At 24.0% G+C, this 15,549-nt stretch overlaps 1 protein-coding gene across 2 annotated transcripts in view; it reads right to left on the bottom strand.

The window, feature by feature from the left end:
* The window catches only part of ena (ENAH actin regulator enabled), a 195,494-nt gene that overhangs the window by 77,325 nt on the left and 102,620 nt on the right, over nucleotides 1-15,549 (bottom strand). The window contains exon 1 of one of the 2 annotated variants that reach the window (XM_075313603.1): nucleotides 13,020-13,144. The exons of the other annotated variant lie outside the window; for it this stretch is intronic. Coding sequence (XP_075169718.1) covers nucleotides 13,020-13,072 — 53 coding nt within the window. The 5' untranslated portion in view covers nucleotides 13,073-13,144. Of the gene's footprint in view, nucleotides 1-13,019; nucleotides 13,145-15,549 lie in introns of those variants that run through there. 2 annotated transcript variants of the gene reach the window in all.

Here is a 15,549-nt window from a genome sequence, read left to right on the forward strand (position 1 = left end):
GAAATTTATAATAAGTTGTTTGCACTATTTTTGAGTAATGGTTTTTATAACATTTAAAATTTTTAAGAAAAAAAATTGGCAACCCCATAAGAGAAAGTTGCAGTCTTCATTGAAGTTCCTTATTAGTATGCATTGATTGCATTGATTTTTATTTAACTGGGTAAAGTCCAATGAATTGCAGGGAATAGACAATACTAATAGCCTACACACCCAAAAATTATTTTTCTAATTCAATCACGAAATTAATTGATCCAATTAATTTTTAATTGAAATGTCTTCAATCACAGAAATGGTAGTATCAACTCAAAAATTAATTCAAAGTCAATTAAAAAATTAATTGATCCAATTAAAAAATTTATTTCATTTTTGTGATTGCTTTTGGTTTTGGTTGAATCAATTAAATCTTTAATTGAATATTTTTTAAAACTCAATTAAGACTTCAATTGGAAAAAATTTTGTGAAAAATTTTTCTTTTAATTAAAAAACTGTTTTAATCAATTAAATTATTAATTGAATATATTTGAGAATTCAATTAAAATTTTAATTGAAAATATTTTGGTTCTATAACTCATGTTATAGAAACGATTTTTTTTTTAATTTTTTAGAGTGTATTTATGCATGTGATCTTATCGTAGGGAATAGAGACCCATATATAGCCGCCTTTTAGATTACAAAAGTTCCATTTTCAATAGAATTCCATCTTCAATATAATAAAAATGGCGTTATGACGTCCTCTTCCAATTGTCACTATCGTAGAGCCAAAACACTAGGCTTTCATCAACCACAAAATTGGCAACAAACGTTTTTGTGGCCCATTAAGGAAGCAACAAACGAGAAGCCATTTCTGTTGACTAACAAATGGCAAAATTGTATAGCCAGGGCCTGAACAGAGTGTTGGTAGTTTTTGTTCTTGATGTTTGTTTTAATTTCTGATTTATTGATTTTCTTATGGGTATTTAATTAATACTTTTTTTTTGTTCTTTGTTTTATTGGCCTAAACTATATTTGGTCATGTGGTGATGGCCATTTAATAACTTCAATGAACTCAATGGCTTTTGTGTGTGCAGTCTTTTGTTTATTCTGGACTTGAAACAATTCTTGACTTGACTGGTGTGAACCAACAAACCAAAGTCAACAATCAATTGAATTCACAATTCCACTGTGTAAATAAAAAAAAATCGAGATTTAAGAAAATTTTTGTTTTTGATGTTAAGAGCTGAGAATATTAAAAAAAAGCGGTGGAGATTCCCAGCAAAAACTCTCATTTTTAAATAAATTTGGAGGTAACTTAGATCCAAATTGGTAAGCAATTACATTTAAATGGAAGTCTTGTTTACTTTCTCAAGGACATGTGCTACAAGGAAAGTACTTCCCTGCAACATTACCAGGACTTAAATTGTAAGTATGGACGAGATATGGGCAAACAATATAGTTCGGGAGAAATAAACAACTCATGAAATTTTGATTTATGATAACCGAAATCATTGGCTGCTGGTAACCCATTATTGGGGTCGGGGTATTGCTCCACGTAAGCGGTTTTTCATCTCAACTACTTTCGGGTTATTGCTGGGTAGTCTATCACTCCTAAAGTGCGATTTTAATTTATTTAAATATTACACTCAATAAAAGAATGTTCTGAAAATTTTATAAGAGCACTTTGTTCAATGAGTTTTAAATGATAATTCATGGCATGCGATTGTGAAGAATAAATTTAAATAATAACACCAGTACAAAAATCACTACACATGAGCTTAATAGGGGTTCACAATAAAATAATAATAAAAATAGTTTTGCAGATAAGTGTGATCTTATGATGATCATACATTTCTTAGTACGTACCATTTATGAATTACACTCAAGACAAAAAAAAAATAAATTTTGAGCGAATTATCTACGGAAAAAAATTTTGACCATTTCTATAGAAAAAACAAAAATTGACAAAATTTTCTGTAGAAATAAAATTTTGGGAACATTTTCTATGGAAATAATACTTTGACAACATTTTTTATAGAAATTTTCTATAAATAAAAATTTTGAGAAAATATTGTATAGAAATAAAATTTTGAGAAAACCTTCTATAGAAACTTTCGTCAACATTTTATTTCTATAGAAAATTTTGACAAAAATTTTATTTCTATAGAAAAGTTTGTCAACATTTTATTTATATAGAAAATTTTGTCAAAATTTCTATGTCTATAGAAAATGTTGTCAAAATTTTATTTCTATAGAAAAGACAAAAAAAAAATAAATTTTGAGCGAATTATCTACAGAAATAAAATTTTGACCATTTCTACAGAAAAAAACAAAAATTGACAAAATTTTCTGTAGAAATAAAATTTTGAGAACATTTTCTATAGAAATAATATTTTGACAACATTTTTTTATAGAAATTTTTTATAAATAAAAATTTTGAGAAAATATTGTATAGATATAAAATTTTGAGAAAACCTTCTATAGAAACTTTCGTCAAAATTTTATTTCTATAGAACATTTTTACAAAAATTTTATTTCTATAGAAAACTTTTACAAAAATTTTATTTCTATAGAAAATTTTGTCAAAATTTTATTTCTATAGAAAATTTTGTCAAAATTTTATTTCTATAGAAAATTTTGGCAAAATTTTATTTTTATGGAAAATTTTGTCAAAATTTTATTTCTATAGAAAATTTTCTCAAAATTTTATTTCTATAGAAATTTGTCTCAAAATTTTATTTCTATTTTTTGTTTTTGATTTCAGCTTAAAATCACGCATTGACTAAACTACAAGTGTAGCTTAACCAACAGAGGAAAAGAATGTTTGTCAAATGTATTTGGGCAAAGCCTTATACACAGAAAAAAATATCACCAAAATATTTCCAATTAAAAAGTTAATTGAAGTTGAAAATTTTTTCAATTAATAAATTAATTGATACAATTAACTTTTTAATCATGATAGAAACATTAAGTTAATTAAGTCAATGATTGAAAATTTTAAAATTTGTAATTAAAAAATTAATTGATACAATTAACTTTTTAATCTAATTCGGAAGACTAATTCAGTTAAAAAAAGTGCTGATTTGTTTTAAATTTTTAATTAAAAATGTATTTCAAACAATCATTTGTTAGTCCAAATAAAAACTCTAAGCCAATTCAGAAAGTAATTAAAAATAGTTACCTTTTTTAATTAATAAATTAATTGAGTTTTGCAATCAACATCAATTAAATTTTTAATTGAATCAATTAAAAAATTAATTGAAATTTGCTGAAAAAAATCAATTAATTTTTTAATCAAGAATTTTTTCTATGCCCAATTAAAACTGTGATTGATACTATCATTTTCGTGATTGAAGACATTTCAATTAAAAAATTAATTGGATCAATTAATTTGGTGATTGAATCAGAAAAAAAATTTTTTGTGTGTAGACTGCATTTCGGCAAAAGACCTATAGATTGCATTTCGGCAAAAGCCCACAATCATAAACTTTTTTTTTGGAAGGTTCAAGTGTGGTTCACTTTGGGTTTAATGAACTGCCCGAATTTATTCTGATAATTGGTTGATAGTTTTGCTGCAAGTAGAGGATGCTGATGAGGAATGTGGTAATTCCGAAACGTGCGTCCATCCAACCATCTTGCAGTCTATAGGGCTTTGCCCAAATAAATTTGACAAACATTCATTTCCTCTGTTGGTTAAGCTACACTTGTAGTTTAGTGAACGCAATGGTTTTTAAACTAATATCAAAACAACAAATAAAACAAAATTTTGACTAAATTTTCTATAGAAATTTTGCCAAGATTTTCTATACAAATAAAATTTAAAAAAAAAATTTAAATAAAATTTTGAGAAAATTTTCTATAGAATTACAATTTTGACAAAATTTTCTAGAAAAATAAAATTTTGTAAAAATTTTCTATAGAAATAAAAATTTGACAAAATTTTCTATAGAAATAAAATTTTGGTAAAATTTTCTATAGAAATAAAATTTTGACAAAATTTTCTATAAAAATAAAATTTTGGCAAAATTTTCTATAGAAATAACATTTTGGCAAAATTTTCTATAGAAATAAAATTTTGACAAAATTTTCTATAGAAATAAAATTTTGACAAAATTTTCTATAGAAATAAAGATTTGACAAAATTTTCTATAGAAATAAAATTTTGGTAAAATTTTCTATAGAAATAAAATTTTGACAAAATTTTCTATAAAAATAAAATTTTGGCAAAATTTTCTATAGAAATAACATTTTGGCAAAATTTTCTATAGAAATAAAATTTTGTCAAAATTTTCTATAGAAATAAAATTTTGACAAAATTTTCTATAGGAATAAAATTTTGGCAAAATTTCTATAGAAATAAAATTTTGGCAAAATTTTCTATAGAAATAAAATTTTGAGAAAATTTTCTTTAGAAATAAAATTTTGTCAAAATTTTCTATAGAAATAAAATTTTGGCAATTTTTTCTATACAAATAAAATTTTGGCAAATTTTTCTATAGAAATAAAATTTTGGCAAAATTTTCTATAGAAATCAAATTTGACAAAATTTTCTATAGAAATAAAATTTTGACAAAATTTTCTATAAAAATAAAATTTTCACAAAATTTTATAAAGAAATAAAATTTTGTCAAAATTTTCTATAGAAATAAAATTTTGAAAAAATTTCCATTGAAATATAATTTTGACAAAAATTTCTATAGAAATAAAATTTTGGCAAAATTTTCTATAGAAATAAAATTTTGGCAAAATTTTCTATAGAAATATAATTTTGACAAAATTTTCTATAGAAATAAAATTTTGGCAAAATTTTCTATAGAAATAAAATTTTGGCAAAATTTTCTATAGAAATAAAATTTTGACAAAATTTTCTATAGAAATTAAATTTTGACAAAATTTTCTATAGAAATAAAATTTTGGCAAAATTTTCTATAGAAATAAAATTTTGGCAAAATTTTCTATAGAAATTAAATTTTGACAAAATTTTCTATAGAAATAAAATTTGACAAAATTTTCTATAGAAATAAAATTTTGACAAAATTTTCTATAGAAATAAAATTTTGACAAAATTTTATAAAGAAATAAAATTTTGACAAAATTTTCTATAGAAATAAAATTTTTTATAGACATAAAATTTTGACAAAATTTTCTGTAGAAATAAAATTTTGACAAAATTTTCTGTAGAAATAAAATTTTGACAAAATTTTCTGGAGAAATAAAATTTTGACAAAATTTTCTATAGAAATGAAATTTTGGCAAAATTTTCTATAGAAATAAAATTTTGGCAAAATTTTCTATAGAAATAAAATTTTGACAAAATTTTCTATAGAAATTAAATTTTGACAAAATTTTCTATAGAAATAAAATTTGACAAAATTTTCTATAGAAATAAAATTTTGACAAAATTTTCTATAGAAATAAAATTTTGACAAAATTTTATAAAGAAATAAAATTTTGACAAAATTTTCTATAGAAATAAAATTTTGAAAAAATTTCCATTGAAATATAATTTTGACAAAATTTTCTATAGAAATAAAATTTTGGCAAAATTTTCTATAGAAATAAAATTTTGGCAAAATTTTCTATAGAAATAAAATTTTGACAAAATTTTCTATAGAAATTAAATTTTGAAAAAATTTTCTATAGAAATAAAATTTTGGCAAAATTTTCTATAGAAATAAAATTTTGGCAAAATTTTCTATAGAAATAAAATTTTGACAAAATTTTCTATAGAAATTAAATTTTGACAAAATTTTCTATAGAAATAAAATTTGACAAAATATTCTATAGATATAAAATTTTGACAAAATATTCTATAGATATAAAATTTTGACAAAATTTTATAAAGAAATAAAATTTTGACAAAATATTCTATAGATATAAAATTTTGACAAAATTTTCGATAGAAATAAAATTTTGACAAAATTTTCTATAGAAATAAAACTTTGACAAATTTTTCTATAGAAATAAAACTTTGACAAAATTTTCTATAGAAATACAATTTTAAGTAAATATTTGCCTAGTGCCCTAAAACCCCTAGTAATTACACTCGAGACAAAACATATGTACGAGGATTAATTTGTGTATATACATATATATGAGTTGGAGGCTACTAGGGTCAAGAACTTTCACTCCAAAAGAATCCAATTAAATTTCAATTTCTTTTTGTAATAAAATTAATATAGAGTGAACATTTATCGAGGCGGTTATGCCAGTTTTCCAGATTGAATATTTATGTTTCCTATCCCCACATCAAAATTTATGATTTAATTATTCTACATTCAAAATCTTACAACAAAAAACGATAATTCATTGTTCTTAATTGATTCTTACGATTCATATCGCTAATACTTAAACATACCATAGATGGTTTGCTATCCAATCAAAAACTTTCTATTTTATAGGAATTTGTATACGATAATCAAAATGTTTTAATGATCTCACTTTAATTGAAGAGTACGACTACCACTGAAAATGTTTAAAAACTTAATTAAATTTAAATTCTTTGAATGGAAGATTTTAACTTGAACATAGAAAATAAATGGGCCACAAAGAGGTTTTATGTCTTACGATTTTAAAAGAATTTCCTTTTTAAATTTAATTGAAGGTCATTCCCATAGAAAGTTTTCTAAGAATTGGGATGAAAACAAAACTTTCATTCATTATTTGCATTTTTTGTTTTTTGTTTTTCGCCACACAAAATTACAAGTAGACAAGATGTTTGTTGTTCTCTCATAAGCTTACAAGTTTTGAATGACTAATTAAGCCGGTATCCTTGAGAGAAAGTGTGTTGCAACACACTTGGGGAAACACACAAAATTTCCCAGGATGTGTCATCATCAAAAACTTTATTTGAAATTCTGTTTGCTGATGTCTCTTATGCGTGTTACCATTAAAAAACAGTGAAAGGGGGAAAATGAACCACTCCAACACCATCGACGCAATACCACCAAAGCAACTTTTGCTTGAGAGAAGGTAGTAACAAAAATCCTCATAATCCTTGTAGAAAATTTGTTAAAAAAAACTACTTCACTTCAATGCCTGACAATAATGATGACATGATGACTACACTGAAAAAGGAGAAATTCATAATCTTCATTAAAGAAATTTGTCATGTACACTTCGTCTATATCGGCATCCACATTAATCAAATTAAAAAATTTAGTCATCTAAGAAAATTATTGAAAATTTTGACGTTCAGCAAATTTTTATTTTTACCATTATATTTTCACTGTAAGCGAGAATTGCCTAAAAGTATGCCATGAGTTTTTTTAATAAACAGTAGCAATCTTCTTAATTGTTTCAATGTGAAAAATTAATTCGTCTAAGAAAATTATTGAAATTTTTGACGTTCAGCAAATTTTTATTTTTACCATAATATTTTGACTGTAAGCGAGAATTGCCTAAAAGTATGCCATAAGGTTTTTAAATAAACAGTGGCAATCTTCTTAATTGTTTCAATGTGAAAAATTAAGTCGTCTAAGAAAATTATTGAAAATTTTCACGTTCATCAAATTTTTATTTTTACCATAATATTTTCACTGTAAGCGAGAATTGCCTAAAAGTATGCCATGAGTTTTTTTAATAAACAGTGGCAATCTTCTTATTGTTTCAATGTGAAAAATTTAGTCATCTAAGAAAATTATTGAAAATGTTGACGTTCAGCAAATTTTTATTTTTACCATAATATTTTCACTGTAAGCGATAATTGCCTAAAAGTATGCCATGAGTTTTTTTTAATAAACAGTGGCAATCTTCTTATTGTTTCAATGTGAAAAATTAAGTAGTCTTAGAAAATTATTGAAAATTTTGACTTTCATCAAATTTTTATTTTTACCATAATATTTTCACTGTAAGCGATAATTGCCTAAAAGTATGCCATGAGTTTTTTAATACACAGTGGCAATCTTCTTAATTGTTTCAATGTGAAAGTGCAATTTTTTATGGGGGAGTGATACTTTTTGTGACACTTCAAAAGTGGCACCAAAAATTGTCCCTTCCCATAAAAGGTGGCACAATTATTTTCAAAAAGTAACAAAAAAAAATAACACAGTATTTTGAATAATTAAAAATACGAATTAATAAATGTTTTCAAGTTTTTTTTCTATGAAATTATAAAGTCGCGTTTTTTATTTCAAATTAGAACTAAATAAACCCAACAATTATTCTATCTTAATTTCATTGAAAATCAGTCCTTGAAATGAATAGTTTTGATGGGAGAACCAGGTTAACCTAATACACAAAAATTTTCTTTGCCTATTTTTAGGCGTCACAAAAGTCGCGATTGCTTTCAAATAAAAATAATTTCAGGAATCAAGGCAACTTTAAATCTAGGTTTTATAACATTGAATTTAAGTTTTCTTTCTGTATTTTTTAAGAATTTCACAACAACCACTGCCTATCTTCTAAGGTTAAAACTTAAGCTATATTTTTAATAGCATAATTTTGGGGTATTTTCTAAAGTGTACAATTTAATAACGAAAATTCATGTGTGTGAAGATAAATTCGAATTTGAAATTTGCAGCAAAAAACTTAGCCGAGGCACAAACCATCACTTTAAATACGAATTTAGTTTTTCAAATTCGAATTTTTACTATTAGGCTTGCTATGCATAACATAAGCCGTGTGCGGTATAGAGTCTAGGTTCATTGGAAAGGGCTTGAGCTTAGCTTTCACAATCACAAAACTTTTCATTAGTAAAGTATTTGTGAAAAGCGCTAATTGGAAAATACTTTTTCATCAAATTTTTACAACGGAGACCACTGTGCCAAAACTAAGCCGTGTGCGGTATAGAGACTAGGTTAATTGGAAAGGGCTTGAGCTCAGCTTTCATACCCACGATAGTCTTCATTAGAAACGTATTTGTGAAAACGCAAATTGGAAAATACTTTTTCAACAAATTTTTACAACGGAGCCCACTGTGCCAAAACTAAGCCTCGTGCGGTAAAAAGACTAGGTTCATTGGAAAAGGCTAGAGCTCAGCTTTCATAATCACAAAACTCTTCATTAGTAAAGTATTTGTGAAAAGCGCTAATTGGAAAATACTTTTTCAACAAATTTTTACAACGGAGCCCACTGTGCCAAAACTAAGCCTCGTGAGGTATAAAGACTAGGTTCATTGGAAAGGGCTTGAGCTCAGCTTTCATACCCACGATAGTCTTCATTAGAAAAGTATTTGTGAAAAGCGCAAATTTGAAAATACTTTTTTAAAAAATTTTTACAACGGAGCCCACTGTGCCAAAACTAAGCCTCGTGCGTTATAGAAACTAGGTTCATTGGCAAGGGCTTGAGCTTAGCTTTCACAATCACAAAAGTCTTCATTAAAAGTAAAAAGAAAAGTATTTGTGAAAAGCCAAAAGTTTTGGAACAGTGGGCCCGTTGTAAAAGTAAAAATAAAATTGCTCCCAAAAACCCCAATTTAAATAAATTCCACTTAATATTTTTGGTGGTTTAAATAAAATGAATTACAAAAAATCATGCTAAAAACTAAAGTAGTTTTTAATATATAATATGAAACATAAAAAAATTAAGATATTAATTTAAAAAAAATATGAGATTCTTTATAGAACCAACACAAATTTTACGCTGGAAATTAATTCACAAATCCAGTGAAAGGACATACTATAAAAAAATCTATTAAATATTATAAGAAACTTACACATGGTATACAGTAAAAGGGGAACTTACCTGGAAAGAGAAAAAGAAAATTTTATTAAAAAATTTTATTAAAAATCTAATGAATTCTAAATAAAATAGTGAGTAAGAGTCTAACAGTAGTCATTGTACTTCAATCCAAGTACGTCATCACAGTTATCATAAAAATGGATCCAAATGTGTTTGCCATCCTTACAGGATGTCCATCGGCGGTCCTTCCCATTCCAAGAAGATTTGCTGTATAAGGTTGCATGTTGCCATTTGCATTTGCATTTAAACAGATTCTAGATAACCACGGTCGCCTAACTTGTTTTTGTCCACATTTAAGGTCCAATTATGAAAGGTGACAACTGTACACAGTCCTGTTTTTAGAGTCGCCAACTTTCAAAGGTTTCACTGCCCCAAAATATTTATGCAAAAATCTTTGGACCCAAGTATATTTTATTTTTGCACTGTGTGTTACCATTTCTTATCCAAAGGTGCAATATTAAGCAAAAAAATTAAAGCCACGTAAGAGCAAAAGAAACTTTAATTATTTTTTTAACGAATACAGCAGAACATAGAAACCAAAAAAAAAGAAAACCCGCATAGCATACATCGCACTTGAAAATTATTGGAGCGATAAGTCATTAAAGCAAAGATTTCGGATTGAAAAACATAAAAGGCAACCGAATGAAATATTATAAAGCTCGAAAAAGAAACAAAATCTCAATGTTAAGTTATATTACAAACATGTCATGGCTTTGAATGCAATTCAATCAATTGCAAATTCGTTGGATTTTTTGAAAGGAACTCTATAGAGCAGAGAGCTTCGTTGAACTTGAAAGAGAAAAACACTTGAATACTTAAAAGGGCGAAAAATTGTCGATTTTGAAAAAAAATTTATCATGTCACCAAGAAATGACCCCTGGAACACGGTTGCCACTCGACCCCAAAATAACCTACCAAAATTTGGAGAACATTTTACCAAAAAACTACCAAACAAAAAATCTTATTTTGCAAAATTTTATTTCTATAGAAAATTTTATCAAAATTTTATTTCTATAGAAAATTTTGTCAAAATTTTATTTCTATAGAAAATTTTGTCAAACTTTTATTTCTACAGAAAATTTTGTCAAAATTTTATTTCTATAGAAAATTTTGTCAACATTTTATTTCTATAGAAATTTTTGTCAAAAATTTAAAAATTTTATTTCTATAGAAAATTTTGTAAAAATTTTATTTCTACAGAAAATTTTGTCAAAATTTTATTTCTATAGAAAATTTTGTCAAAATTTTATTTCTATAGAAAATTTTGTCAAAATTTTATTTCTATAGAAAATTTTGTCAAAATTTTATTTCTATAGAAAATTTTGTCAAATTTTTATTCCTATAGAACATTTTGTCAAAATTTTATTTCTATAGAAAAATTTTGTCAAAATTTGATTTCTATAAAAAAATTTTGTCAAAATTTGATTTCTATAGAAAATTTTGTCAACATTTTATTTCTATAGAAAATTTTCTCAATATTTTATTTCTATAGAAAATTTTGTCAAATTTTTTTTTTCTATAGAAAATTTTGTCAAAAATTTATTTCTATAGAAAATTTTGTCAAAATTTTATTTCTATAGAAAATTTTGTCAAAATTTTATTTCTATAGAAAGTTTTGTCAACATTTTATTTCTATAGAAAATTTTGTCAAATTTTTATTTCTATAGAACATTTTGTCAAATTTTTATTTCTATAGAACATTTTGTCAAAATTTTATTTCTTTAGAAAATTTTGTCAAAATTTAATTTCTATAGAAAATTTTGTCAAAATTTGATTTCTATAGAAAATTTTGTAAAAATTTGATTTCTATAAAATTTTGCAAAAATTTCCTATTGAAATAAAATGTTGGCAAAAATTTTCTATAGAAATAAAAATTTGACATAAAATTTATAAGTTTCTATAGAAATAAAATTCTGAGAAAATTTTCTATAGATATAAAATTTTCAGAAAATTTTCTATAGAAATAACATTTTCAGAAAATTTTCTATAGAAATAAAAATTTGAGAAAATTTTCTATAGAAATAAAATTTTGAGAAAATTTTCTATAGAAATAAAATTTTGAGAAAATTTTCTATAGAAATAGAAGTTTGACAAAATTTTCTATAGAAATAAAAATTTGAAAAAATTTTCTGAAGAAATAAAATTTTGCCAAATTTTCAATAGAAATAAAATTCTGAAAAAAATTTCTATAGAAATACAATTTTGCAAAAAAAAAAAATTCTACATAAATAAAATTTTGCAAAAGTTTTTTATAGAAATAAAATGTTGCAAATATTTTCTATAGAAATAAAATTTTGCAAAAATATTCTATCGAAATAAAATTTAGACAAAATTTTCTATCGAAATAAAATTTTGGCAAAAATTTTCTATCGAAGGTTTTGGCAAAAAGTTTCTATAGAAATAAAAATTTGACATAAAAAAATTTTGACAAAATTTTCTACAGAAATAAAATTTTGACAAAATTTTCTATGGAAATAAAATTCTGAGAAAATGTTATATAGGAAGAACATTTTGACAAAAGTTTCTATAGAAATAAAATTTTGAGAACATTTTCTATAGAAATAAAATTTTGAAAAAAATTTTTTTAGAAATAAAATTTTCTATAGAAATAAAAGTTTGAGAAAATTTTCTATAGAAATAAAATTTTGAGAAAATTTTCTATAGAAATAAAATTTTGAGAAAATTTTCTATAGAAATAAAATTTTGAGAAAATTTTCTATATAAATAAAAATTTGAGAAAATTTTCTGAAAAAATAAAATTTTGAAAAAATTTTCTATAGAAATACAATTTTGCAAAAAAAAATATACAGAAATAAAATTTTGTAAAAGTTTTCTATAGAAATAAAATTTTTAAAAAAATTTTCTATCGAAATAAAATTTTGGCAAAAATTTTCTATCGAAAGTTCTGGCAAAAATTTTCTATAGAAATAAAAATTTGACATAAAAATTTGATATAAATTTTCTATAGAAATAAAATTTTGATAAAATTTCTATAGAAATTAAATTTTGAAAAAATTTTTTTAGAAATAAAATTTTGAGAAAATTTTCTATAGTAATAAAAATTTGAGAAAAATTTCTGAAGAAATAAAATTTTGACAAAATTTTCTATCGAAATAAAATTTTGACAAAATTCTCTATAGAAATAAAATGTTGACAAAATTTTCTATAGAAATAAAATTTTGACAAAATTTTCTATAGGAGGTGATTCTGAGTCGAGGTTTTAGGGGGTGGGTTCTTCAATATTTCTGATAGGCTAATTGTTTGGCAGATCAACGTTATTATACTCTTGTCATAATGACCAGTTGGTTTAGGGTATCAAAAAAAATTACAACACATTCAGACACAACATTCATGGAAATATTTACTTTCTCTCGTTACTGCATACAATACAATGTCGTACTTTTCGAACAAATTCCATGTTCCGCTCTAACAATTCCCGGGTTCACATCTACACAAAGCACGTTCCACTGTATCACATTGTTTGACACTGTCGCATATGTAAGGCAATCCAAAAAAAGCAAAAGAATATGCACTTGCATTCAAAAGAAAATAAAGATGAACAATTCTATTAAAAAAAGAAGAAAATATGGGCATGGAAATTTGAACTGCAGCTTTGTTATCTTTTCATTAAGAGACCGACACTTTTTGCTAGCTTTTCTCTATTAATTTTTTCCATGTTTATTTTTTTATTGTGGATAAATGCCCACAAAGACCATTGGACGATTATTGTAATAATTTGTTATTTTTTTGTTAAGCTTATTGTTTTCTTTTTTTGTTTTTCTTAATTTTTTCTTATATATATTTTTTGTTTTTGGATTTTTGGATTTTTGTTTTTTTGTTTTTTTTTCTTATTTTATTTTTTGTTTCTTATTTTATTTTTTAATTTTTTTAGTTATCACTATGAACTAAAATTTTTCTAGAATATTTTCTCTTATTAGAATTGTGGAAAATCGAAATTAAAGAAAATTTCAAAACTGTAGCGAACGCAAAACAAACCCAACCGAAGAAAAAGGCCCATCAACCACTTACTGGTGTATTCGGCAAATGTTACCCATTTGAGTTGAAAGCTAGTCATACATTTTTCAAAAATGCGAAAAATATAGAGAGCAAATCGAGCTGAAGCTCTCCTACTCGCCCAATGGAGGGTAAAAGGATATTATTTTTGTTTTGGCCCAACACAATGACTACACACAACTCTCTTTACATTTTTGGCCTAGACTGGCAGGCAGGCAGTCAGGCTGCTAAGCATGCACGCACACCATTTCCTGGAGTAATGTTTTCTATGCATCTCACACAATCCCTCTCTCCTATTCTTTTCATATCCTTTTTTATGGCGAGGCGAAATATTTACATTACAAATAGACCAAATGGCAAATAGGCAGAGACAGACGAAGAATATGATACCAGCAACAAAATCATACAGGCTGCCCAAGAAGATACTAACAACAAAGAATTAATTTAAAAAACTTTGGGTTTGTGTCACTGGAGAATCAACAAAAACGAGACACAGAGTGCCATCACGCACACCTTGCTTCGCTCGTAAATTTTCTCTCCCCAAGGAGTTGTGTACTCACATAATAATAATAATACTCCCCCTCTACCACAAAATATGAAAACCATTAAATATACACTCGAAAAAAAAATAAAAATACACAGTACTATGTACTAAGTAGAAAATTTTCTTAAAATTTTATTTCTTAGAAAATTTTCTCAAAATTTTATTACTATAGAAAATTTTTTTCAAAATTTTAATTCTATAGACAATTTTGCCAAAATTTTATTTCTATAGAAAATTGTGCCAAAATTTTATTTCTATAGAAAATTTTGCCAAAATTTTATTTTTGTAGAAAAATTTCTCAAAATTTTATTTCTATAGACAAATTTGCCAAAATTTTATTTCTATAGAAAATTTTGCCAAAATTTTATTTCTATAGACAAATTTGCCAAAATTTTATTTCTATAGACAAATTTGCCAAAATTTTATTTCTATAGAAAATTTTGCCAAAATTTTATTTCTATAGAAAATTTTGCCAAAATTTTATTTCTATAGAAAATTTTGCCAAAATTTTATTTCTATAGAAAAATTTCTCAAAATTTTGATTTCTATAGAAAAAATTTTCTCAAAATTTTATTTCTATGGAAAATTTTCTCAAAATTTTATTTGTATAGGAAATTTTCTCAAAAATTTTATTTCTACAGAAAATTTTCGCAAAATTTTATTTCTATAGAAAATTTTCTCAAAATTCTGATTTCTATATAAAAAATTTTCTCAAAACTTTACTTCTATAGAAAATTTTCTCAAAATTTTATTTCTATAGAAAATTTTCTTTCTATTTCTATAGGAAAAATTTTATTTCTATAGGAAATTTTCTCAAAAATTTTATTTCTATAGAAAATTTTCTCAAAAACTTTATTTCTATAGAAAACTGTCTCAAAATTTTGATTTTTATAGAAAATTTTCTCAAAACTTTATTTCTATAGAAAATTTTCTCAAAATTTTATTTCTATAGAAAATTTTTTCACAATTTTATTTCTATAGAAAATTTTCTCAAAATGTTATTTCTATAGAAAATTTCTAAAAAATAATTTAGTTCTATAGAAAAATTTCTCAAAAGTTTATTTTTATAGAAATTCTACAGAAATTTTGTCAAAATTTTATTTCTATAGAAAATTTTCTCAAAATTTTATTCTATAGAAAATTTTCTCAAAATGTTATTTCTATAGAAAATTTTCTCAAAATGTTATTTCTATAGAAAATTTTGTCAAAATTTTATTTCTATGGAAATTTTCTCAAAATTTTATTTCCATAGAAAATTTTCTCAAAATTTTATTTGTATAGGAAATTTTCTCAAAAATTTTATTTCTATAGAAAATTTTCTCAAAATTCTGATTTCT

This window comes from Haematobia irritans, chromosome 5 (genome assembly GCF_050003625.1).
Source record: "Haematobia irritans isolate KBUSLIRL chromosome 5, ASM5000362v1, whole genome shotgun sequence".
NCBI lineage: Eukaryota > Metazoa > Arthropoda > Insecta > Diptera > Muscidae > Haematobia > Haematobia irritans.